At 40.6% G+C, this 27,991-nt stretch overlaps 1 protein-coding gene across 4 annotated transcripts in view; it reads left to right on the top strand.

Annotated features, from left to right (window-relative positions):
* The window catches only part of ST3GAL3 (ST3 beta-galactoside alpha-2,3-sialyltransferase 3), a 193,899-nt gene that overhangs the window by 10,194 nt on the left and 155,714 nt on the right, over nucleotides 1–27,991 (top strand). For all 4 annotated transcript variants that reach the window (XR_012914863.1, XM_012775890.2, XM_012775885.3 and 1 more), the window contains exon 2: nucleotides 12,860–12,995. Coding sequence is in view for 3 of the 4 variants with exons in the window: in XM_012775890.2 (XP_012631344.1) it covers nucleotides 12,890–12,995 (106 nt within the window). In the remaining variant the exon portion in view is untranslated. The remainder of the gene's footprint in view (nucleotides 1–12,859; nucleotides 12,996–27,991) is intronic.

A 27,991-nucleotide genomic window follows, 5' to 3' on the forward strand; every position in this document is an offset into this window, starting at 1 on the left:
AATAAGCAAAAAACCCCAATAAAACCAAACCAGAGCAGCTCCTATTCAGAATGGTGTTTTGTGGGTTTTTTTTGTAAAAACAAAGATGAACCCACATAGGCAGAACTGAAAGTTCTGTTCCCTTGGATGTTTACTCCCCACACACTTGCAGACTTTCTCAGTTACTTCTAAAGGGAATATCTGACCAGTGACAAAGTATTCTTCAGCTTAACTCTTCTGTTTTCTATTTTTAAAACCTTGTTTTAAAGGGTTTTAAACCCTTGTTTTAAAGGATATTTAATTTCTACCCAGAAAGTCACTGACTACCCATGTTGCAGGAGTCTGGGTCCAATCAGGAGAAAAATCACACGTTAATTTGAACAGGTAAAGTTTAAGAATTATTAACTATTACAGAGAATTGGAGTTATGTGGGATTGGCTAGTTAGAAGTAAAGAAATAAGCACATGGAAAGATGGTCAGCAACGTCATCGGCCATCGGGAGTACAGATCAAAACCACAGTGAGAGACCTCTCCACACTCACTAGGATACCTGTAACCAAAAAGATAAGAACAAGTGTTGAAACAGGTGTGGAGAAATTGGAACTCTCACTCACTGCTTGTAGGGATGTATTATAAATGGTGCAGGTGGTTTGGAAAACAGTCTTGTATTTCCTCAAACAGTTAAACACAATTTCCATATGTCCTAGGTATATTTTATTCCTAGATATCCTAGTCCATTTTGTGGTGCTATAACAATACCTAAGCCTGGGTAATTTATAAAGAACAGAGATTTGTTTCTTACAGTTGTGGAGTCTGGAAAGTCCAAGGTCAAGGGGCCAGCATCTGGTGAGGGCCTTATTGCTATTTCATCCTATGGTGGGAGATGGAAGGGTAAGAGAGCAGGAGAAGGAAGGGGGGTGGGAGGGAGAGGGAGAAAGATCAGACTCTCAGCTTTAAGCCCTTTTATAAGCAGCATTAATCACTGCATGAGCGTGGAGCCCTCATGACCTTACCTCTCATTAGGCTCTACTTCCCAATACTTGTGTTGGGGATTAAGTTTCCAACACATGATTTTTAGGGGGACACATTCAAACTATAGCATTAGATATATACCCAAGAGAAATTAAAATTTATGTCCATACAGAAACTGTACATGAATGTTTGTACCAGCATTATTCAGCCAAAAAGTGGAAACAACCCAAATATCTGTCATCTGATGAATGGATACATTAAATATGGTGTGTTCATATGTTGGAATAGTATTTAGCAATAAAAAGCAATGAAGTGCTGATGCATGCTACAATATGCGTGAGCCTTTAAAACATGCTAATTGCAAGAAGCCATTCACAAAGGACCATATGTTGTATGATTCCATTGATATGAAGTATCCAAAATAGGAATATTATTCTGAGTATAGAGACAGCAGATTAGGGCTAGGAGAATAGGAGATGAGAAGGGGCATGACAGATAAGGGATGCTAGGTACCTTCTTGGGGCTAATGAGAAAGGTCTAAAATTGTGATGTTTGCACAACTCTATGAACTTCATGGGTATACTGAAAGCCATTGAATTGTACATTTTGGGTGAATTGTAAGGTATGTGAAGGATAGTTCAGTAAAGCTGTTAATAAGAAACAAAGAGGCCGGGCGCTGTGGCTCACGCCTGTAATCCTAGCTCTTGGGAGGCCGAGGCGGGCGGATTGCTCAAGGTCAGGAGTTCAAAACCAGTCTGAGCAAGAGCGAGACCCCGTCTCTACTATAAATAGAAAGAAATTAATTGGCCAACTGATATATATATAAAAAAAAAAAAAATTAGCCGGGCATGGTGGCGCATGCCTGTAGTCCCAGCTACTCGGGAGGCTGAGGCAGAAGGATCACTCAAGCCCAGGAGTTTGAGGTTGCTGTGAGCTAGGCTGACGCCACGGCACTCACTCTAGCCTGGACAACAAAGTGAGACTCTGTCTCAAAAAAAAAAAAAAAAAAAAAAAAGAAACAAAGAGAGCTCTCAAGAATATAGAAATAGCAGATAAAGGAGCAGCCACCACCCAGGGCTGAGGCAGAGTGCCCCACAAGAGCCCCCCTCCTCCACTTCCCTAACGCTGCCCGTGGTTGAGATCTGGACCTTGGTGTAGTAGCTCGGTGGATGGCAGAGAAGTGACTGTGATGCTGCAGGGCAGAACATGCTGGAAATCTGCCCTGTAGTGTTCTGGGGAAAGCTGTTTACAGGGACGTATCTCACCAGAGGCACTCAACTACAAAACTGCCTGAGAAAAGTGCTCAGGGAAGCTTGGTGATGGCTGAACACTGGAAAAGCCATTGAGTGCTGCAGAAGCCTACTGAGCAGAGCTCTCTGGAACTTGGAAGCCAAGCCTCTTTCCTCATGCAGTGTCTCTGTGGCACCCTCTACCAACAGAGCTTGACAGAAGGCCAGCTGGCAAAAGAAAAATATTTACAGGGCCCAGATCCATTTTTGCAAGGTGGTCAAAAAGGATGAATTTGGAGCTGAGAAGCAATAAATCTATAACCAGTACAGTGGGTAACTGGGACCTTAGCATACCCTTAGCTTTTAATTTCCTTTGGAGGTATTTAGTTATTCTTGCCTTCCGTGGCTATTGTGGTTTGGAGAAGCTAGGAAACTCTTTGGGCCAACTTGCTGTCAGCTCAGCTTTCTAATTGTCCATGTTCACACCTTTTTCTATTCCATTTGCTTGGTTCTCTCTTTCAGGCTGCAGTTATGCTTATGGTGGATCTCCTATGACTTCCATTGCTACATGTTTTTGTTTCGTTTTTGGGGGTTTGTTTTGGAAATCCTTTTGAACGTTTTATTCTTTTTCATTTTATCTTGCTCATTTTTTTTTTAAGACAGAGTCCCACTCTGTTACCCTGAGTAGAGCGCCATGGTTTCAGCCTCTAATTCATAGCAACCTCAAACTCCTGGGCTCAAGCGATCCTCCTGCTCAGCCTCCCAAGTAGCTGGGACTACAGATATGCACCACCATGCCCAGATAATTTTTTCTATATATTTTTAGTTGGCCAATTAATTTCTATTTTTAGTAGAGATGGGGTCTTGCTCTTGCACAGGCTGGTTTCGAACTCCTGACCTTGAGTGATCCACCCGCCTCGGCCTCCCAGAGTGCTAGGATTACAGGCATGAGCCACCAAGCCTGGCCTATCTTGCTCATTTTTTACCAGTCATGATCTTTATGACTCTTAGAGTATTTTCAGGAATGTCCACTTTGTTTTGTTTCATTGAGGAGTTTGTGTTCGTGATAATGTTTTTCTTTGTTCACTTTTTTCCTGAATGCTAATTTTTATTTTAAAAATTTTGCTATTTTACAGTTTTTCCCCTGAGATTTCCCTTTACTCTCTGCCCCTAGTTCTTGTTTCACAGAGCCAATGGGGAGTGGGTGGACCTGGGAGAATCTTTATTAATCATCTTCATCAGTTCTGTGACATTTTTTTCTGTTGTGTTGTCTTCATCTACCATGCTTCCCCTTCCCTTCAACCCTCCCTCTTTCTTCCACTTTTGTTTCAGTATTTTTGTGAAGATTCTGTACTGATTCCTTTTCAATATTATTTGGATAAAACTTTTCTCATTATTTAGAGAGACAATATAGTATATGACTGAAGCCAGATCATCTGAATTTGAATCCTGGCTCTGCACTCACTAGCACTGTGATCTTGGACTAGATCTTTAACCTCTCTGTGCCTCAGTTTCTTCTCTATCAAATGAGAATGATTACATCACAGGATTGTTAAGAAGATTCAATGAATTAAATTGTATAAAACTCCTAGAACTGGGGCTGATCCACAGTGTTATATGAATATTAGCAATATTAATTATTTTATCTGTTACAGTGACTTGTAATTAGAATGTGCACAAGTCTTCTGAATAAAATAATTTTATAGATTGCAGGATAATTACTTAAATCTACTTGGTCATGCATGCAGTCTGAATAGTAGAGGTACATTCAGTGAAAACAGTTTGAAAAAATTGAACTTTTCAGTAGATGGTTTGGGAAACTGGATAATAAATAGTACGTAATAATGTCTAATTATCTTGCCTCAAAAATATTCACAGGAGACATGCTCTGGAAATACTCTGGTCTTTTGTTCTGCATGCATGATTTTGTCATAATTGAGTTCATATCCATTATGGCTGGTATTTGAAGATCATAAAAATTCTGACATTTCAGACTAACCTAAAAATTGTTGCTAGGTTTAGTTCAGAAAATAACCATATTGTTGGATGTTTTGGGGATAGCAAGAGTTTGGTGCAGCTTGTTTCAGTGAGTGTGGATTTTTATGCAATTTTGGATTTATATTTAAGATAATCTAGCTTTCTATACCTTATGTACCTCTTTTCAAATATACTATAACTAACTGAATAATCAGTCAGTGAACAAATAGTTCTTGAGCACTTACAAGGGATACAGTGGTGAACAAAATAGACATGTTTCCTTTCTGGATTAGCCAGAATATAAATGTTAAATTATTGCAAGTACTTATAAAATTATAAGTACACTATGTATTGGATTGGGATAGGCAGGTGCTGGGGGAGTTTATGACAAGGAAACCTAACCTAAAGTGTAAAAACAGATAATGCTTCCCAGTAGAATAGAACTTTTAGCTGAAACTCAAAGGAAGAATAAGAGTAGGCCAGATGAAGTGGTGTGGTCAGAGGATTTCAGCCTGGAGAGCATGGTAAGTTCAAAACATGGAAGTTCCATGTGGCAGGCTCATAAGAAGTGATATGGCAAAAGATGTGGGCAGAGAGATGAGCAGGGGTCAGATCTTATATGCCTTGTTAAGGGGTTTGGGGCTTTACCCTGAGGTTAAACCTGGGAGTGAAATAAGCTGATCCCATTGGCTGCTATGTGGAGAATGCATTGGAAAGGGGTAAGAATAGGAGGTTTACTAGGCTTTTGTGGTAGTCCATGCAAAAGATTATAGTGACTTGAAATAGGGTGGTGACCGTGAAGAGAGAGGGATGGATGGCTTCAGGAAGTATTTAGGAAGTAAAATTCATAGGACTTGGTCGATTATACATGGAGGGTGGGAGTGAGGAGGAGGCTAGTGTCAAGGATCATTTCCAGGTTTCTGATGGAAGCACCTGGGAAAGTGTGGTCTTTGATTGAGGTATTAAACACTGAAGGAAGGGCATGTTTATAGGGGAAGTAGAGGCATCTGGGAAACATCTAGATGACGAGAAGTTAAATGAATCAGCATAAAACGCAGAAGGGATATCTAGGTTGAATATGGAAAGTTTGGGATAGTCAGCATAATGATGATAGGTGAAGTCACAGAAGAGGATGACATTGCCTTGGGGATATCTGCAGAATGAGGGTGTAAGAACGCCTAACACAGTGCTCCAGGCTTCTCTCCACATTTAAAATTGCTGTGCATGTGTATATGCACACACAAATTATACCTTTAGTATATATTTTCAGAATGTGTTCAAATTACATTAGCTGTGTCTAGAGTTAGAGCACATCATTAGAAATATATTAACTTATTTTATTTTTAACTCTTCTTGGGTTTTATTATGTATGAGGCACTATGTTGTTAAATGCTGGTGATTCACAGACCTAAGTTATAGGTTCTGCTTTCAAAAGCATATGCTGATTCTCTGCAGAGACAGAAAAAGAGACAAGATGTTTTCTAGATGCTATAATAGAGGTAAGCATGGGATGTTATGGGAGTGATGCGGAAAATGTCGGGTGGCAGGACGTGGCCCATTGCCGCCTCCCCGTAGTTCCGCATCTCCAGGGGCCAGTGCTGCGTGAGGCCAGTTAGAGGCACGCTGCTGGGGCCGGGCCCTGGACGCCCCAGCTGCCCCCCCCACGCCCGCGGCACACAGCTGCACAGGGACCCCGCATGCCACCGCCTGTTTCGGCCACGCTGCTTGTGTGATCCTGATTGGGTGATTTTTGAATCCCACTGTTGATTGGATGTTAAAGCTTGTTGTTGATTGGATGTTAAAGCCTGTAGTTGATTGGATGCTTCTTGAGCCCTACTAAGGGTATAAAAGCAGGGTCAGAAGGGCAGGAAGGGGAGTACATCGGGAGAACATCGAGGGAACACGAAGAGAGCTGTAACACTAGGTGTGCTGAGCCTGCTGTAGAAGAATAAAGGCTGTTCTCCAACTCTTCGTGTGCCGCTCGGTTCTTTCCCCAGTCAAATGAATAAGAGCTGTAACGCTTAGCTGTACACACTGCCGCAACAGGAGCACAAAACCAGCCATAATGTGGGGCTGTGAGTGAGGAAAGCTTCCTGAAGGAACTAAGACTTGAATGGAGTCCTAAAAGATAAGCCCATATTAGCTAGGCAAATGAGTTGGAGAAAGAAAATCTCTTATTACCACTGTATCACTTCTCACAGTTTCAGATGCTGTGTAAAGGTCAAATCATGGGAAGATTGTAAAGTGTCCGGTGGATTTGGCATTTAAGGGGTCAGGTGGGGTCAGGAGACAGATGAGAGAGGTTGGTTGGTCGTGGTAGGTTGACAAATGAATGGGAAGAGAGAAGTCAAATACACTCCTTAAGGCAGGGTCTGAGTTTTAGTGTCCTAGTATCCTCTGTGTCCTGCACAGTCCCTGGCACTTGGTGTTTGTTACATTAGCTTTGGACAGAAGAGTGACACCTCATTCTCTGAGATAAGATGAATATATGAATATATTTTTGAATTTTTTTATTGAGGTAAAATATACATATATACTGTCTTTTTCTTTTGATGTGTCCTCACTGTGAGCATTGTCCTATTTTTAAGCATGACAAGATGGTCCAGGCTCATCTTGTGCTTCTCTGCTTCAGCCCTGGAATCAGCCATTCTTCCAAGGGTCCCTGCTCCCTCGTGGGGAATGGTATTTGAAAGCCAAGGTCTCGGTGCTAGATGTGCTCATTGCTGTTGGGATATGATTGCTGCCAGGCCCTTTCAGTGCATAGAGCTAAAGAATGTCTGTGTGTGCACACACTGTCCACATCTATATTTATTTTTATATCTTTATATATTGAAAACCATCTGTTTGTACTGACACCTCCAATTCCAATACAAACTAAAAGATTAATTCTAGTTTTTCCCTTTCCATATTTGTAACTGCCTTCATCACTGACAAATCTCACTCCCATTACCCTCAATGTATTAATATTTACTTACTGGTCAACCCCAAATCACCTGTTGCCACACCCCAAACCCCACACATAGACTGATACCCCTCTCTCCCCCTTCATCCCAGGCACAGGTGACTACCTCTAAAACCTATTGGTTTTTAGATTAAATCATTCAGAAAGGAAGGGCTGGAAAGGGCTCATTTCTTTTTATGGCTGCATACTACATATTTTGTGTATGCACCATAGTTTATTCAATTCCTATTGAAGGACATTTGGAGTACTTTGAAATAGTGCTGCAATAAATGGCCATATGCATAAGACTTTTTGTATTTTTGTCAGTGTATCTTTGGAATAGTTTCTTATAAGTGAGATTATTGAGTTAAAGGGTAAAAAGCATGTGTAATTTTGTTAGATATTGCCCTATCCCTTCTGCCTCCAGAAATGTCTGAGAGAGCCTGTTTTTACCTCACAGCCTCATCACTAGAATATGTTGTCAGACTTTTGTCCTAGGAGTGAGTTTAGAATTACATCTCTTTCAGCATCTTAGGGTGATGTTCTTCTTGTCTTGGAGGTTTGAGCTTCTTTTAAGGTCTTTGTTCTTTTGTATGTTGTCCACTTCTAGAAATCAGTTTCTTCTTTAGGATGGTTGTTTTCCTTAATGGAAAAGACAAACAAAATAGGTGATTAGTTCAGCCTGCTTAGTGTCATATTTGTTGAACGAATGGGTAAACCTATTGACTCACTGTCATGTGTCTGCCAGAGCCTTGGGTTGTGGTTACCTTTTGGCTGTGGCAGTTCAGACATTCCATCTGCATTCAGCACAGAAAGCAGGTGGAGGGACTGGTACCAGCCACTTCAGCACCCTTCTAAAAGCAAAGAAAAAGCTTTCCAAGAACCACTCGCCTTTTGTGGTCAGGATACTTATACCTTAAATTTTTAGTTCTTTTCAGTGGGAAGGTTGGACAAGATACGTAGTCTTTTATGCTGCTGGGAATGCAAGTCCAATTTCTGTTTCACTCTGAAAACTTTGTACCTTTTATAAATATAAAAATTAAAAGTGAATATACGGAGCCGGGTGTGGTGGCTCATGCCTGTAATCCTAGCGTTCTGGGAGGCCGGGACGGGAGGATTACTCAAGGTCAGAGGAGTTCGAAACCAGCCTGAGCAAAAGCGAGACCCCCGTCTCTACTAAAACTAGAAAGAAATTAATTGGCCAACTAAAAATATATAGAAAAAATTAGCCGGGCATGGTGGTGCATGTCTGTAGTCCCAGCTACTTGGGAGGCTGAGGCAGGAGGATCGCCTGAACCCAGGAGTTTGAGGTTGCTGTGAGCCAGGCTGACGCCATGGCACTCTAGCAGAGGCAACAGAGTGAGACTCTGTCTCAAAAAAAAAAAAAAAAAGTGAATATACGAATAGATTGTTAATCCCTCCAAACCTACTTTTCCAAGAGAATTATTGTCAATAGTTCAGGGCATATTCTTTTATGTATGTACTTGATATTTAATCTTAAATTTTAAATATTACCATCATCCTTAATTTGTCATTTCGAGTATGAGGCTATACATACTATTCTGCAGTTGGATTTTTTTCACTTAGTATTTTCTAGATATTTTTCCCCGTCAGTACATGCAGATGTGCTCCTTCTTTCTAACTGGTACGCCGCATTCTGTACTCGTTATTCTCCTGCCCTGGCAGATCCATTGTCTACCTTCTTTCCTCTGTGTGTTGGTGGCTCACCTTTATGAATGGAATCATCTGGACTTACTGGCCCTCTGGCTTCTGCTTGAGATCAGCTGCTAAAAGGCACCCACAGGAGAGTAGAGGGTAAGTGGTGAGAGAGGTCAGAGTGTTTCCCATCTCCCACTGCCCTTGTCATGATCCTAGTAGCAGCTGTGCTCCTCTGTGGCCACTGCTCCTATTGAGTGATCTCTCTTCTCCAGCCAGCTTTTGCTGGCTCCAGTGACATCCTTCTCTTCTCTGCCCTTCCAAGCCGAAGGGCACAAGTGGCTTTCTGCTGTGACCAGTCCCTAGATCCTTTACCATTCCTTGATGGTTGCTTTATGGCCTACTCACACTGCTGTAAAAAATCCTGCCATTAAGCTGCTTCCTTCAGTTTATTCCTTTGCGTGTGCCATCTGTTTCCTGCCAAGACCTGAACTGATGCCACCGTGAGACCTACTGTAATTCATTTGTCAGGTTCCCTATTGTTGAGCATTTGAACTGTTTCTAGTATTTTGTTCTTGTTATCAGTGTTACTAATGAACATTCGTGTACATGTCCTTTTTAGTATTTGGTGGAGTTTTGAGGAAAAAGTCATAGAAATGCTGGGTCAAGGTGTGTGAATGTTGTAAATTTCAATAGCTACTTCTTTTTTTTTTTTTTTTTTTTTGAGACAGAGTCTCACTTTGTTGCCCAGGCTAGAGTGAGTGCGGTGGCATCAGCCTAGCTCACAGCAACCTCAAACTCCTGGGCTCAAGCAATCCTACTGCCTCAGCCTCCCGAGCAGCTGGGACTACAGGCATGCACCACCATGCCTGGCTAATTTTTTGTATATATATATTTTAGTTGGGTCAATTAATTTCTTTCTAGTTTTAGTAGAGACAGGGTCTGGCTCAGGCTGGTTTCGAACTCCTAACCTCGAGCAATCCACCCGCCTCAGCCTCCCAGAGAGCTAGGATTACAGGTGTGAGCCACCGCACCCAGCCTCAATAGCTACTTCTTAATTACTCCTGGGTCTACCAGTTTACATTTCTATGGTGTGGTGTTTGATATTTTCAGTATTAAAAAGTTATTGAGCCAATACTTGTGACTTATAACAAATATGTTTAATTCAAAAGTATGTAAAGAAAGAAGTAAAAGTCCTCCCCAGTCCCATCCACTTCTCATCACCACCTCCTACTCCTTAGAGGTAACCATGCTGACAGTTAGCTATGTAGCCTGTCAGACTCTTCCCCCCTTTTAATATTTGTATGCCTAGCATAGAATAAATGGAATAAATTTGTATATATGTATATGTAAAGCAGACTCATTCATACATATGTGTGTATGTATTTCTTTATCTGAGAGAGCTCATTTCTAGACTCCATTCTGTTCATTGATCTATTTTTTTCCTGTGCCAGTACCCATCTATCTTAATAATTATAGCTTTGACAATATAAAGGATATTAGAAACCAAGGAGAGGGGAAGGCAGGAGGGTGGATATGGGATAAAAACTTAACCTATTGGGTATAATGAACACTATTCTGGTGGTGGGGCACACCAAAAGCCTGACTTAAGCATTATACAAGATACCCATATAATAAAAACACTTTAATTAATATTAATTAATTAATATTTAAAAATATTAAAAAATTATAACTTTGAATTGGTTTCATATCTGGTAAGGCAAATTTTCATCTCATTATTTTTCAGAAATTTCTTGGATTGTCTTGGGTATGAACTCTTCAGATTATCTTTGTATCCAACTTCAAAAAATTAATGGATTTTGACTGGAATTAAACTGAATTTATGGAGAACAACATTTCAGGGGAACTGACATGTTTCCAATATTCAATCATCTCACTTAAGAACCTACTATTGGGCTGGGCGCGGTGGCTCACACCTGTAATCCTAGCACTCTGGGAGGCCGAGGCGGGTGGATTGCTCAAGGTCAGGAGTTTGAAACCAGCCTGAGCAAGAGCAAGACCCGTCTCTACTATAAATGGAAAGAAATTAATTGGCCAACTAAAAATATATAGAAAAAATTAGCCGGGCATGGTGGCGCATGCCTGTAGTCCCAGCTACTCGGGAGGCTGAGGCAGCAGGATTGCTTGAGCCCAGGAGATTGAGGTTGCTGTGAGCTAGGCTGATGCCTCGGCACTCACTCTAGCCTGGGCAACAAAGAGAGACTCTGTCTCAAAAAAAAAAAAAAAAAAAAAAAAAATGAACCTACTATTGTTTGCTTTTATCAGTATTAGGACTAAAAAAAAAAAGAAAAAGAAAAGAACCTATTATGTCTCTTTATTAACTCAGATCTTTTATATCCTTCGGTGAAAGTCTTGCCCATTTCTTGCTAAGTTTACTTTTAGGTATTTTATAGATTTTGTTGCCATCACAAATGGAATTTTTTCACCTTACATTTTCTAATTTATTATTGCTGGTATAGTTTTTAAGAAGCTGCTGATTGTTGTAAATTAATCTTACAATCATCACTTCTTGGCCTTTTGGCTAAGATCAAGTGTAATTTTATAATCACCTGTTTTATTGAACTTCCTATTAGTTCTAATGATTTTTCAGTTCATTCTCTTAGCTCTTGTAGGTGGACAATTATTTAATTTGCAAATTATAACTTTTAGTCATTTCATTATTAATATCTAGACATAATTTGTTTCTCTTGTGTTATTTTGTGGGTAGAATATCTGATTAGGTGTTGGGGGGGGCCTGATCCAGGGAAGTCTTCTCCACTGATATTACATTTTATATTTAAGGTGAGTATCAAAGGATGTGCAGCAGGTGCAATAGCCGGCTAGGTGGAGAATGTATTCCAGATAGGCCTTGAGGAGAGAGACATCAAGGCAGCTTTCAATGAATAGAAAGAAAAATGACATGATCTTAGGGCACAAATGAGGTTGGGAGAAATAAGAGATGGAGAAGTAAATAGGGGCTCAGTCAGAAGCTGCTAGGCTTTAAGGGGAAATTACTTTATTCAAAGGAATTGAAAATGTAATGAAAAGTATGTTAGGCAGAATGAGTCCCTAAAGATATCAACACCCTAATCCCTGGAACATATAAATACATTACCTGATATGGCACAAGGGACTTTGCAGATGTAATTAAGGATATGGACGTTAAAATGGGGTGATTATCCTGGATTATTCAAGTGGGCCAAATATAATAACATGAGCCCTGAAAAGCAAAGATGTTTCTCTGGTTGGAAGCAGAAGCAAGATGCGGTAGAAAGGGAAATTGGAAGGATTCAAAGAGTGAGAGAGGCTGAAGGGGTCCACATGGAAAGCATTAAAAGGACCACAGGAGCAAAGGCTGGCCCCTGTCTGGTAACCAGCAAGGAACTGGGGGCCTACAGTTACACGAACTGAATTCAGCTAACAGCCTGAATGAGCTTGGAAGTGGATTCTTCTCTAGGGCCTCCAGAAAGGAACACAGCCCTGCGGACTCTCCCTGGATTTGTCCTTGTGAGACGCTAAGCAAAGGACCCAGCTGAGCCACACTATACCTAGATTTTGACCTTCAGTACGCTGAGATAAATCTGTATTGTTTTAAACTGCTAAGTTTGTGGTACTCTGCTACAGCAGCAGTGGAAAACTAATAAAAAGGGGTTTAAGCAGGGAAATAACATTATCAGATTTTGTATTATTAAAAGACTTCTTGTGCTGCAGGGAAAATGGATTTGGAGAATGTAAATTTGGAGGCAGGGAAACTTGTTTGTGGGAATACAGTTATGGCACGGACTAGGGTAGTGATTGTGGGAAGGGGGATATGATTTAAGATTTATTTGTAGGTTAGAATTGCCAGAACTTGGTCATTGACTAGATGTCGGGGATTGGGGTGGGGAAGCAAGGATGACTGCTGATTTTTGGCTTAGGTGCTGGATGATGGTGACGCCACTCCCTTGAGCAGGTTGGAAGATGCATGTCATGAAAGTGGTAACTCTAGGTTGTTCTTCATTTGGGAATTCTGTCTATAGATACTTTATTTTAAGATAGAGTATATCAATAAGATGAGTACTTTATCTTTTAAGAACTAAATTGTTTTGTTTTGTTTTGTTTTTAGGTCATGTAGGAAATTGTAAATCATGTGAAGATGGGACTCTTGGTATTTGTGCGCAATCTGCTGCTAGCATTCTGCCTCTTTCTGGTACTGGGATTTTTGTATTACTCCGCATGGAAGCTACACTTACTCCATTCCAGTAAGTATGGTCACTGTAGCCTACCCCGGGAAAAGCCCATTGCAGGTCAGTTACTGGTTTTTCATGTGGCTGCAGTGCTCTCATATTCTTCAGAGTTGAGCAGTGAGTATAAACTGAATGTTTCTGGGACTAGGCTTAGAAATTGCTTACCATTTTAGTTGGTGTAGGCTAGGCACTTTGATGTTTTTAAAAAACTGCATGCCATAGCAAATATCAGGGTTTTTTGGTGGTTTTTTTTTTTCAGAATATTACAGTACAAATATTTTGGTTACATAAATTGCTTTTGTACAGTTTGAGTCAAAGTTATAAATGCACCCATCACCCACATAGTGTGTATTGTACCTGTTAGATGTGAATTTACTCATCTTTTCCTCCCCCCCACCTACTTGATTTCTGATGAGTCTTATTTTTATATGTGCACGTAAGTGTCCAGTTTAATGGTGAGTACATGTGGTGTTTGTTTTTCCATTCTTGTGACACTTCACTTAGAAGAATGGTGTCCAGTTCCATCTAGGTTAATACAAGAGGTTCACCATTTTTTTTCATGGCTGAGTACACATGGTACATGTATACCACATTTTATTAATCCACTTATGTATTAATGGGCGCTTGGGTTGTTTCCACATCTTTGCAATTGTGAATTGTGCTGCTATAAACATTCAGTTGCAGGAGTCTTTTTTATAAAATGTACTTTTTTTCCTTTGGGTAAATACCCAGTATTGGGATTGCTGGATCAAATGGTAGGTCTACTTTTAGTTCTTTGAAGTATCTCCATACTACTTTCCATAGAGGTTGGACTAGTTTGCAGTCCCACCAACAGTGTATAAGTGTTCCTATCTATCTGCATCTATGTCAGCATCTGTTGTTTTGGGATTTTTTGAGAAAAGCCATTCTTACTGGAGTTAGGCAATATCTCATTGTGGTTTTGATTTGCAATGATTAGAGATGTTGAGCATTTTTTCATATTTTTTTTGGCCATTAGTCTATCTTTTGAAAAGTTTCTGTTCATGTATTTTGCCCACTTTTTTTTTTTCCATTTACAAACATGTTTAATAGCAGCATTTTTTATATTAAAGAAAAACAAAGTTCAAATGCCCAACAATGACATTTAACACTCAGTACACATATGAATAAAGACAAAAAGCTGCTAAACTGCATTTAATTAAAAGTATTAGAAGCACATGGGTACAATTAGCTGTAATTTAGGCTCTCCCCATCAGGCAATGACAACACACTGGACCACTAGCTCTGCTGGCTCAGAAAAAGTGTTTGGCCTGTGGCTCCACACTTTTAATCCTAACCTGGTTCCAATTTCAGGAGCCCAATCCATGCCTTTGGTTACCTGAGACTTTTAAGCAGCAGTATGAACCTTAAATGCCAGCACCGAACCAAGCGAAGGCTCTTATAAGATTCCAAATCTGTTACTTAAAATACCTTTCAGTTAAAAAGGAGGAGAGAAGAAACTTATCAGAACACGGCCACCTAGGAATGTTCTTAGCCTCTCCATTCAGCTTTTGGCTGACATACTAAACTATAAATAATAAATACAACCTTTCCCCAGCAGCTTCTGGGGCTTGGTCGACAGTGTTCGGAAAGATACATTGCCTAACTGGTCAGGCTAGTGATGTAGCTTCAGCGGCCTCTGAAAATGAGGCCTCGCCAACCCCCAGTGGACAGACACATAGTATCCAGCACCAGTCCTCGGGCCTTCCCTCCGAGTTTCACAAGCAGGATCCATGTGAGGGAAGCAGCCCATATTTCTGTTGGAGGATGGCTGTCCTACTTTCCAGGCGCAGCCTGGACGAATGATGCCAAACTTTCCAGGTACAGATAAATCAACCACAATTGAGCCGAGGTGACACTCAGTGCTCTGGCCATCCCCAATTGATCCCCTATCAATGACCAAGGACAAATGAGGCCAGAGGTCTTGGAACTCTTCAACATTCAGAGAACTGCCCTGGGAGCTGAGGTTGGCACTAGTGAGAGCAAGAGATCCCCCAAACATCTGGGCCAAGTCTTGCATAAAGGCATGGTGAAGAATCCAGATGCCTACAAGAAGAATAAAGGGGTTCAGATCCTTGTTGAGAGCCTCCGAGTGTTCCATCACCAGGCTCACTGGTCCTGGCAACAGGTCTTTCAGGAGCTCCTCAGGTACTCTCACATGGCAGTACCTGGGAAACAAAGGAGCATAAATCCATTCAAATTGAAGGGCCATTGGCAGTCCTTTCCCATATTCTAGGCAGACCCAGGAAAAGGGTCCATCTCGGACTACAACAGCTGCACTGCTGTGATACTGGGTTAGCAGTATCAAATTCAGTGGTTTTTTTTCTTCAGGATATTTGCTACTGTATTAAGCTACTGTGTTTGTTTCCTGTTTTTCTTCTGCCCTGATTAGCACAAAAGCACCAAAAGAATAGGGCACTTGCCTGCCTTGTGCATCGCTGTGTCGCAGCATGTCATTTGGGGCCAGGCACACATTAAGTGCTCAGTACACATTTCCAGTTCTGGATTCTCTGGTGAACCTGGACAAGCCTTTTGCCCACTTTTTAATGGGGTTGTTTGATTTTTTTTTTTTTTTTTTTGCTGATTTGCTTGAGTTCTTTGTAGATTCTAGTTATCAGACCTTCCTTGGATATATAACATGCTTTTAGTTTCTCCTATTCTATAGGTTGTGTATTCACTCTGTTGATTGCTTCTTTGGCTATGCAGAAGAAACTTTTTAATTTGATCAGGTCCCATTTGTTTATTTTTGTTGTTGCTGTGATTGCTTTTGGGGTCTTCTTCATAAATTCTTTCCCTATGCCCATGTCTATAAGAGTTTTTCCAACATTTTCTTTTAGAATTCTTATAGTTCAGTGCCTTCACTTTAAGTCTATTATCCATCATGAATTAATTTTTGTGAGTGGTGAAAGGTTGCAGATCCTGTTTCAATCTTCCACATGTGGCTACCAGTTTTCCCAGCACAATTTATTAAACAGGGATTCTTTCCCCTATTATATGTTTTTGTCTGCTTTGTCAAAGATCAGATGGCAATATGAAGATGGTTTTATATCTGAGTTCTCTGTTCTGATCCATTGGTATATGTCTCTATTCTTGTGTCAATGCCATGCTGTTTTGGTTACTATAGCTTTGTAGTATATCTTGAAGTCTGATAAAGTGAGGCCTCTTGATTTGTTCTTTTTGCTTAAGATTACCTTGGCTATTTGGCTCTTTTCTGTTTCCATATGAAGTGTAGAATTATTTTTTCTAGTTTGCGAAAAATGACATTGGGATTTTAATGGGAATTGCATTGAATTTGTAAATCACTTTAGGTAGTATAGACATTTTAACAATGTTGATTCTGCCAGTCCATGAACTTGATATGTTTTTCCATTTGTTTACATCCTCTGCATTTTCTTTCCTCAGTGTTTCATAGTTCTCACTGTATAGGTCTTTTACTTCCTTGGTTAAATATATTCCTAGATATTTCATTTTCTTTGTTGCTATTGCGAAAGGTATTGAGTCTTTGATTTGATTCTCAGCTTGACTATTATTGGCTTATAGGAATGCTACTGATTTGTGTGCATTGATTTTGTAACTTGAGACTTTGCTGAATTTATTTATCAATTCCAGGAGTCTCTTGGCAGAATCTTTGGGCTTTTTTAGATATATTAATAAGATCATATCATCAGCAAAGAGCAATAGTTTGACCTCTTCTTTCCCCATTTGGATACCCTTGATTTTCTTTTCTTGCCTGATTGCTCTTGCTAGGACTTTCAGCATTATGTGGGCAACCTTGTATGGTCCCAGTTCTAAGCAGGAATGCTCTCAGTTTTTCCCCATTAGGTATGATGTTGGCTGTGGGTTTGTCATAAATGGCTTTTATAATTTTGAGGTAGGTTCCCTCTATACTTAACTTTGTTAAGAATTCTTATCATAAAAGGGTGCTGAATTTTGTCAAATACTTTTTCTGCAACTATTGAGAGGATCATATGTTCTTTGTTTTTGCTTTTACTTGTGTAGTGAATCACATTTATAGATTTGCATATATTGAACTATCCTTTCATCTTTGGGATGAAATCCACCTGGTCATGGTGGGTTATTTTTATCGATGCACAGCTGAATTTGGTTTGTTAGGATTTTATTGAGATTTTTTGCATCCTATATACATAAGGCATATTGTTCTTTAGTTTTCTTCTTTTGTTGTGTCCTTTCCTGGCTTTGGTATCAAGATGATATTGGCTTGGTAGAACAAATGGGGGAGGATTCGTTGCTTCTCAATGTTACAAAATAATTTCCGCAGTATAGGTACTAGTTCTTCTTTGTAGCTCTGGTAAAATTCAGCTATGAAAACATGTGATTAGGGACTATTTTTGTTGGAAGATTTTTTTTTTTTTTTTTTTGAGACAGAGTCTCACTTTGTTGTCCAGGGTAGAGTGAGTGCTGTGGCGTCAGCCTAGCTCACAGCAACCTCAAACTCCTGGGCTCAAGCAATCCTCCTGCTGAAGCCTCTCGAGTAGCTGGGACTATAGGCATGTGCCACCATGCCCAGCTAATTTTTTCTATATATATTAGTTAGCCAATTAATTTCTTTCTATTTATAGTAGAGACAGGGTCTTGCTCTTGCTCAGGCTGGTTTCAAACTCCTGACCTCGTGCAACCCTCCCGCTTTGGCCTCCCAGAGTGCTAGGATTACAGGCGTGAGCTACCGTGCCCGGCCAAGATTTTTTTTTATTGCTGCTTCAATTTTGTTACTTGATATTGGTCTGTTCAGGAGTCCTATTTCTTCCTGATTGAGCCTAGGGAGGTTGTGTGTTTCTAGGAATTTGCCTATTTCCTCAGTGTTTTCAAGTTTATGTGCATAGAGATTTTTATAATATTCAGAGATATTTTGTATACTGTTTCCATAGCATCAGTTGTAATATCTGCTCTTTCATTTCTGATTGAGTTTATTAGACTTTCTTTTCTGTCTCTGGTTAATCTAGTGAGAGGCTTGTCAATTTTGTTAATCTTTGCAAAGAACCAACTTTTTGTTTTATTATTAATCTATATAATTCTTTTGTTATCAATTTCATTTAGTTCTGCTCTGACCTTATTTATTTTCTTATGCTGGGTTTGGGATTTGTTCACTCTTCCAGTTTCTTGAGATGATTCATTAGATTGTTGTTTTGTGATCTTTCTGTCTTTTGGACATAGTAGGCATTTAAGTCTATGAATTTTCCTCCTAGGACTGCTTTTGCAGAATCCCACAGATTTTAGCAACTTGTGTTCCCTTTGTCATTTAGTTTGAAGGATCTTTTGATTTCCATCTTAATTTCCTCCCAATAATCATTCAGCAGTAGGCTAATTCCAAGACTTTGTGTAGAGTTGAGTGTTCTTATTGGAGTTGACTTATAATTTTATTCCACCGTGGTCTGAGAAGATACATGGTATAATTTCTTTTTTTTTTTTTTTTTTTTTTGAGACAGAGTCTCGCTTTGTTGTCCAGGCTAGAGTGAGTGCCGTGGCATCAGCCTAGCTCACAGCAACCTCAAACTCCTGGGCTCGAGTGATCCTTCTGCCTCAGCCTCCCGAGTAGCTGGGACTACAGGCATGCGCCACTATGCCCGGCTAATTTTTATATATATATATATCAGTTGGCCAATTAATTTCTTTCTATTTATAGTAGAGACGGAGTCTCGCTCTTGCTCAGGCTGGTTTTGAACTCCTGACCTTGAGCAATCCGCCCGCCTCGGCCTCCCAAGAGCTAGGATTACAGGCGTGAGCCACAGCGCCTGGCCAATTTCTTTTTTTAAACTTATTGAGACATGTTTTGTGGCCTAGGATATGATCAGTCATAGAGAATGTTCCATGAGCTGATGAGAAGAATGTATTCAGTAGTTTTGGGATAGAATGTTCTGTAAATGCCTGTTAGGCCCATTTGTTCTAGAGTCCTATTTAAGTCCCTTGTCTCTTTGTTTATTTTCTGTTTCTTTTTTTGTTGTTGTTAAGACAGAATCTTGCTATGTCTCCCTGGGTATATTGTTATCATCATAGCTCACATTGTAACCTTCACCTCCTGGACTCAAGCCATCCTCCTGCTTTAGCCTCCCAAGTATCTGGGGCTACAGGTGTACACCACAATGCGTAACTAATTTTCTATTTTTAGTAGAGATGGGGCCTCACTCTTGCTCAGGCTGGTCTTGAACCCCTGAGCTCAAGTGATCTGCCTGTCTCAGCCTCCCCAAGTGCTAGGATTACAAGCATGAGCCACCATGCCGAGCCTCTTTGTTTATTATCTGTTTGGAGGATCTGTCCTGTTCTGTCAGTGGAGTGTTGAAGTACCGTGCTATTATAATGCTAGTGTTTATTATTTTGTTTCAATCAAGTAGGATTTGCTTTATGAATCTGGATGCACCTGTGTTAGGTGCATAGATATTTAGGATTGTTATGTCTTCTTGTTGAATTGTTCCCTTCAGTAATAACTGTCTTTGTCTTTCTTTTCTTTTGTTGAAGTCTATGTTATCTGATATGAGAATGGCTACACCAGCTTTCTTTTGGTTTCAATTTGTATGAAATATTGTTTTCCATCCCTTCACCTTGAGTCTGAATGAGTCCTTGTGGGTTCGATGCATTTCCTGGAGACAGCAGATACTTGGCTTGTATTTTTTTATCCATTCAACTAGCCTGTGTGTCTTCAGTGGGAAGTTTAAGCCATTAACATTTATTGAAGGAATTGATAAGTAGGGTAGATTTCTGTTCATCCTGTTGCATAGAATTTTATTGCTTTGTTTTACCTCTTGAGCCATTGTGGTATCTGGGCTCTGACCTTTAGCTTTTGGATGGTTATACACTGATGGGTGTCTACTGATCCATGTATAATGCAGATCTGAGTAATTCCTGAAGGGCCAGTCTGATCTTGATAAATTCCCTCAGCGTTTGCATGTCTGAAAAAGTCTTTATTTCTCCCTCATATAAGAAACTTAGTTTTGCAGGATACAAAATTCTAGGCTGGCCATTATTCTGTTTGAGAAGATTGAGAATGGGTCCCCAGTCCTTTCTGGCTTGTAAGGTCTCAGTTGAGAAGTCTGCAGTTAATCTGATGGGTTTTCCTTTTGTAAGTTAGACCTGATGCTTTCACCTTACAGTTCGTAGGAGTTCCTCTTTCATGTTAACTTTGGCCAGTCTGATGACTATATGTGGTGGTGATTACCTGTTGGAGATGAATCTCCCAGGAGTCTTCTGTGATTCTAGTACCTGGATGTCCAGATTTCTAGCAAGACTTGGGAAATTTCCCTCAATTATTCCCTCAAGGTTTTCCAGACCTTGTGTATTTTCTTCTTCACCCTCCTAAATGCCTATGATTCTTACGTTAGGCCTCTTCACATAATCCCATATTTCTTGTAGGCTTTGCTCTTTTATTTCTCTGCTCTATCTCTGCAGCTGACTTGTTGAATTGCAAGGTATTGTCTTTAAGCTCTGAGATTCTTTCTTTTACCTTATCTAACCTATTATTAAGGTTTTCCCACTGTTTTGTATTTCTTTGAATGAATTTTTCATTTCCAGAAGCTCTGCTTGATTTTTTTTTTTAATAATTTTATTTTTTTAAGTGAATTTTTCATTATCTTCTACATTGTTTTTGTTGTTTTTCTGTGTTGGGTTTCTATTTTCTCTTGTATTCCATTGGGCTTCCTTACAGTCCATATTTGAAATTCTTTGTCAGTCATTTTAATATTCTCATTTTGGTTGGTTTCCATTGGTATGGAGTTATTGTTTTCTTTTTTTTTTTTTTTTTTTGAGACAGAGTCTCGCTTGTTGCCCAGGCTAGAGTGAGTGCCGTGGCGTCAGCCTAGCTCACAGCAACCTCAAACTCCTGGGCTCAAGCGATCCTCCTGCCTCAGCCTCCCGAGTAGCTGGGACTACAGGCATGCGCCACCATGCCCGGCTAGTTTTATATATATATTAGTTGGCCAATTAATTTCTTTCTATTTATAGTAGAGACGGGGTCTCGCTCTTGCTCAGGCTGATTTCGAACTCCTGACCTCGAGCAATCCGCCCGCCTCAGCCTCCCAGAGTGCTAGGATTACAGGCGTGAGCCACCACGCCCGGCTTATTGTTTTGTTTTGAAGGTGTTCTTTCATTCTGATTTTTCATGTATCCAGAGATTTTTTTGCTGATTCCTTCAGATCTGGAGCAGCTTTTGCTTATTATTTTTGAATTTTCTTTTGATTAGATAATGGCATGCCTGGTTTAATCTTTGAGACAGTGGGTGGTGCTTGTGAGTGAGACTCAACTATACCTTGTATGATTGAAACAGTAAATGCTGTAAAGGGTGTGCAAATTGACCTCCCTGTCAATAGATGGTGCTTGCCGGAAGGAATAAGCTGCAGTATTGTTTTGGGGTCCTGTGACTTGCTGTAATTCCTAAGGAGAAGCACTTGATTGCCCTTGGGGGTAGGTGGGGCCCTGGAACGTCAGGTGAGTCCTTATTCTCTGCTACAGCAGAGGTGGGTTGGGGAGTGTGGCTGGGTAGGGTTGGGTTGGGTGAGCTTGCCCTCAGGCTCCACCAAAGTTGGCAGGGTAGCTGTTTCAGCAGGGGTCAAAAGTCTGCTCCCAGCCAGGCACAGTGGCTCATGCATGTAATCCTAGCACTATGGGAGACTGAGACAGGAGGATTGTTCAAGGTTAGGACTTTGAAACCAGCCTGAGTAAGAGCGAGACCCTGTCTGTACTAAAAATAGAAAGAAATTAATTGGCCAACTAAAAATATATAGAAAAAATTAGCCGGGCATGGTGGTGCATGCCAGTAGTCCCAGCTACTTAGGAGGCTGAGGCAGAAGGATTGCTTGAGCCCAGGACTTTGAGGTTGCTGTGAGCTAGGCTGACGCCATGGTGGCAACAGAGTGAGACCCTGTCTCAAAAAAAAAAAAAGTCTGCTCCCAGCTTCTAGACAAAGGCACCAGGGAGAGGTTGTAGTAGCCTCACCCAATCACAAATCTCCTCTCCTTACACCCTAAGCAATGCAATTAAGACCTGGGGGTATGGGCTGGCTGCGGTGGCTCACGCCTGTAATCCTAGCTCTCTGGGAGGCCGAGGCGGGCGGATTGCTCAAGGTCAGGAGTTCGAAACTAGCCTGAGCAAGAGCGAGACTCCGTCTCTACTATAAATAGAAAGAAATTAATTGGCCAACTAATATACGTAGAAAAAATAAATTAGCCAGGCATGGTGGCACATGCCTGTAGTCCCAGCTACTCGAGAGGCTTCAGCAGGAGGATTGCTTGAGCCCAGGAGATTGAGGTTGCTGTGAGCTAGGCTGACATCACGGCACTCACTCTAGCCTGGGCAGCAAAGTGAGACTCAGTCTCAAAAAAAAAAAAAAGACCTGGCGGTATGGAATCTGGCCTCTGGGCCTGTCCCAAGGTCCCTGAAGATTAATACCTAACCATGCCAGGGAGACGCATGTTGGTCTCAAGTTGCTCACAGGGTACCCAAGCAAGTTTGATGCCCGTCCACCTCGAGGCTTGCCCGACACTGATTGAGTCACCAGGCAGGCGGCACCAGGGAGGGCTTGCAGGCAGAGAGCTCACAGTGTGAGCACCCCTGGTCTGCTGCAGGACTCCTAGAGGAAAGATCTGACCCACATTCTCTGAGGAAGCCTTGGCATCGGGGCTCTTTTGTCTTTCTGGGCAGCTGTAGGTCAGGGAGTGGAAGGGGAGAAGAAGAGTCCAGGAAGGATTGGGCTCCAGTCTCTGTGGGAGCCCCAGTGTGGTGGATGCACCAACAGAGAGGAGAAGCAGTTCCTGCAAGCCCTGGCTCAGTCATCTCTTAGCAGCCACCAGCGGAGCAGGGGAAGGGCAGGAGAAGAGTCTGAGTGGAAGAAAGCTAGCACTCTTGTCATCTCTGTCCTTCTCTCCAGAAGGCAGTCCACCTAGAATGTCCAGACTCTGGGGTCACACGAATACCCTGGGACTCACTGGCACCCTGTGGCTTTGGCAATCTGGCCCAGAGTTAAGAAATATTTCTGTGGGAACGAGTGAGACTAAAGCTGAGGGGCTGAGGCCCCCCGGGGAAAACAAAGGTGCACAGTGGATGGAGAAGCAGTATGGCACCTGCCTTCTGGGCTGGGATCTGCGGTGATGGGAAGTGACCCCCAGGGCACTGGCTGCCTGGTACTTTGTCCTCACGAAGTTCCCAGTTCACTGGCAGTGGCAGCTTTTGGCCTTGTGAGGGTAGAAGAGCTCTCTAGCAGCTTGGGAGCCCACTGACTGCCAGAGATGTGGGCGAGGGAGAAATAAGCTGCTCCACCGACCCTTCTCGGTAGACTCCAAGCCTCTTGGGGTTGATCTCTGCCAATATCCTGCTCCTTTGTGTTCCACTCCTAGTTCTGGGGCTAGAAGTCCAAGGTGCCAGTGGGGTTAGTTTCTTCTGAACCTCTCTCCTAGGCTTGCAGATGACTGTGTTACTCACCCAGGTTTAATGAGCTCACTCCCTTTAATGAACCCAGTGAGAATGTGCTGTTCTTCAATAAAAATACAAACTGTACCCATACTTCTAGTTCTTGAGTGCTTTTTGTTCTTTTTAATTACTGTAGTGTACTGCCATTTTCTTTTGCCATTTATTGCCTTAGGGTTTGGTATTGAAGTCGATTTTCTTCTACTCTTAAAACATTCATCTTTACCTTTTCTTTGAATTTTCAATTTAACATTGTCTTTGTTTTGTTTTCCCTGAAGAAACTTTGTCTGCTTAATCTCTTTAGCCCTTGCTGATATTGATCTGGCCTGTGGGATCTGGCGTGTCCCAAGGTCCCTGAAGGTCAATCCCTGACTGTGCCAGGGAGAAGCATGTTGGTCCCAAGTTGCCTGCAGGGTACCCAAGCAGGTTCAATGTCCCTCCGCCTTGATGCTTGCCCTGCACTGATGGAGCCACCAGGCAGCTTGCAACTGACTAGAATAATGGCTTCTTTTCCCTACTCAGTAACTCCTAATCCCTATCTTCCACTTGTGCATTTGGTCTCATGTGTTGCATGGTGTTTTCCACATAGCTTGAACCCCTCTGTCTTGGTTTCGATTTGCCCGATGTTGGCTGTGTTTTAGTTATAGGCTTGCAGTTGAAGGGCTTACATTGATCAGCACCAACCTTTGCACATTCTTTTCTTGGCTATAGCTGGAAGTGTCACACGGTTACCATAAGTAGTTTTCTTTTGTCTGATGGTTATCTGGGCTTGGTGCAGGAAATAATATAAAATCAGATCAGGGTGCCTATTCTGATTCCCAGTGATGCGTCTTTTCTAAAGTAGTTTTATTATTACAAACATCTGCTGGATACCAGCGTAGAACTCACTTGAGAGTAGAGTCAGTCTCTAGGTATGAAGTTAAGATGAATTGGGATGAGTTGGAAGAGGCAACTGACAATTGGCCTAATGTTGTACTAAGACCCTGACATGGGACTATTACAATGAAGTAAGTCATTTATTTCTGATGTGGCCTAAACTACTGAGGAATTTTCAAGCCAGTTTTTTAAAATATAGTGTTATATCATTAATTTATTGTTTTATATAGAACATTTAAGTACTTCTTAAATGCTTAGCTTAAAATTATTACTAATTACTTTGTGTTTCAAGAGTTTTTTCAAATTTCTCTGTGCTGATTTATTTTTAAAATCAAGGAGACTACCCAGGATAAGGAGTGTTTATATCAGTGCTGTGCAGAATTCTGTAGTTAGGGACATTTTCTGTATTCATAATGGCGGATCTATCTGTCTCAGTAATATAGATGGAAATGTGTGCAAGGAACGGGGTATTCTTTTCTGTTAAGAGCTACTGACCTGTGGAACACAGAAACAAGGATCAGAGTAGTTTCCTAGAGAGGTAGGGAAGGGAATTAACGTTATGGAAGACCCATTGTGTGTTAGGTATTAGACAATTTACAAGTTTTAGTTCATTTAATTTAATTCTTAGTACAATTCTGTGAGGATGACATTATCCCTATTTTCCTGTTGAGCAAACTGAAGCACTTAGTTTATTTAATTTACCAAGGCTATATACAGCTAATTGTTGGAGCTGGAATTGAATTCTGGTTTTCTGTCTTTAAAAACCTATGTTCCATTTTTTATTGAAAATTATAATAAATACTCAAGATAAAATTTAATTCTATATTCTACCTGGTGAAAAGAGAGGAAAAGGGGGCTCAGAGAATAAGCAGTACAGAGTGTCAGGAGTGGGAGTAGAGAAACAAAACGGAGGAAAAGGAGAGGAAGGGGAAGAGAGAAAGTCCTCCAAAAGAAGACAGAGTTGTATTAGATTTGGAGGAAACAAGGTGCTAGCCACTTGGACTGTAGGCTTCATTAGTTTGTTATTAGTTGTGCTATCTTTTGCATTAATTGTAGCTGACTAACCAGTGTTCATAGTTTTTGTGTTATTCTTACTCTCAAACCTCTTAAACACTTGATTTTAAATAGATTGTTTAGACCATCTCACTATAGCATATTATTTTCTGAGCTGTAGTATCAGAGAAAAGAGTGATAGGACCAGCCTTGGATGGCTTACCAAGTCAGAGAGGGTTCTTTACTCATTAACAAAGTCAAGTTGAAGAAGCTTCCCAACCTAGATGACTGCTATGTTGTGAAATTTAGGCTGTAGTTTAATAATATGATGAATCTGATGATCAAATGAAATAGTAATTTATTACGTGTCTACCGTATATCTGTATTTTAACAGGATCTTTATATTCATAATCTCATTTGAACCTCATAATTTTTATTAGTTATTATCCCTATTTTACAGATGTAGAAAATAAGGCTTCAGAGAGGCTCTCTAATCAAAAGTTTGTATAACTTTGTTCTGAGGAGCTTGAGGACATTCTCAAGCTTGAAAAGTAAATGTCTTTAGCATTATTTTTCCTTAAGTTTTATGTTATTAATAACTTACTAAACTTATCTATTGGATTTCTTTCTAGAGGGGCAGTGGAGGCTAGAGTTTTTTTTTTTTTTTTTTTTGGAGACAGAGTCTCACTCTGTTGCCCAGGCTAGAGTGAGTGCCGTGGCGTCAGCCTAGCTCAAAGCAACCTCAATCTCCTAGACTCAAGCGATCCTCCTGCCTCAGCTTCCCGAGTAGCTGGGACTACAGGCATGTGCCCGAGTAGCTGGGACTACAGGCATGTGCCACCATGCCCGGCTAATTTTTTCTATATATATTAGTTGGCCAATTAATTTCTTTCTCTTTATAGTAGAGATGGGGTCTCGCTCTTGCTCAGGCTGGTTTCGAACTCCTGACCTTGAGCAATCCGCCCGCCTCGGCCTCCCAGAGTGCTAGGATTACAGGCGTGAGCCACCGTGCCCGGCGGAGGCTAGAGTTTTTTATTATTAAATTATTCATTCAAGCCACACATAGTGGCTCAGGCCTGTAGTATCAGCTACTTGGGAGGCTGAGGCAGGAAGATCACTTGAGCCCATGAATTTGAGACCAGCCTGGACAACATAGCAAGATACATATATGAGTGTGTGTGTGTGTGTGTGTATGTGTGTATATATATATATATATATATATATATATATGTATATATTTAAATTAATGAACAAATCAGCACAGGCTTTGGAGTTAGAGTTCGGCATGCTTCAGTTTCTTCATCTCTAAAATGGGGATAAAATACTATTTCTCTTTGCTCTGATGCTTTATTCAGGTCAGTGCCTTGGATAAGAGTTGGATAGTTGTTGCCTTTCAATAGACTTCATTCCAGTGGACCATTTGATGGCAGCCTTGCATATTTTAATTTATTAATTTAAAATTTTATTTATTTCTAATTAATAAAGTAGATCTTTTATGGGATTAATTTCCTGTGTTGTGGAAATCATAATTATAAATGCTACTACATTTATCAATTATAGCAACTCCCTTTGTGTTCTTGCCCATATTTATAAAATATTATAACCAAGAGAAAATATAAAAATATGCATTATTGATATGATTTCTCTGGAGAATACCATCTGGCAAGTAAGTTGGAATTGGATCTGATATTAGAAAGACAGGTTGAACTGAGCTTAATATACATAGGACACTATATTAACTCTTAGTTTTCCATCTTAAAAATGAAATAGAGGCCGGCATTCCTGGCCTTTGGCTTATTAGCAAGGCACTCTGCTTCCAGTGATGGTACAGTGACTGGTGTCAGAACCAGCCCTCCCTCGATAAAAAGCTATAAAACTGAACAAAGTAAATGATGCAACTGTGTCAGACAGTGGACAACACTTAGTAGCTATTAAGAATACATTTAAAGCAAAATACAATGAATAATAAGTACTTTCAACAGAGAAATAGAATCTAGACTTATAGTAACTTTATGGTAAATTTCACTTAATGGCAGATTAGATAGAACAGAAGAAGTCAGTGAACTTGAAGAGAGTGCAAGAGCAATTATCCAGTCTGAACCACAGAATGAAAAAATATTAAAGAGAAATAAACAGAGCTTTACGGATCTGTGACACTATCAAATAATCTGATATAAATGAGAAGTGAACAGAAAAATAATTAAAGAGATAATGGCTGGAAAATTCCTAAATTTGGTTCAAAAAACATTGACTTACAGATCTAAGAAGCTCATCAAACCCTAAGATAAATATTGAGGAAAAGACCTACATACATCATAGTTAAACTTCTGAAATCTAACAGCAAAGAAAGGGTGCTCTTGGTGCTACTTGTATGCTCGTTCAGTGTGGAGCTCTGGTACCATTTTTTTGTGAAGTGGCAGCTGTAGAGACAGGACACAAAAGGCATTAACCACAAAAGAAATATTGATAAATTGGATTTATCAAGATTCCGTCCACTCTTTAAATTGTTTCACCAAGAAAATGAAAAAGCAAGCCGCAGACTAGGAAAAATATTGATAAGATATATTGGGCAAAAGACTTGGCTCCTGAAACTGTAATGATCTCTTACAACTTAATAAGAAGGCAAATAACCAAGTTAAGCAATTGGCAAAAGACTTGAACAGAATAGTTCACAAAAAATATACAAATGGCCAATGAGAATGTTTGAATGTTTCTGT

This window comes from Microcebus murinus, chromosome 2 (genome assembly GCF_040939455.1).
Source record: "Microcebus murinus isolate Inina chromosome 2, M.murinus_Inina_mat1.0, whole genome shotgun sequence".
Classification (NCBI taxonomy): Eukaryota; Metazoa; Chordata; class Mammalia; order Primates; family Cheirogaleidae; genus Microcebus; species Microcebus murinus.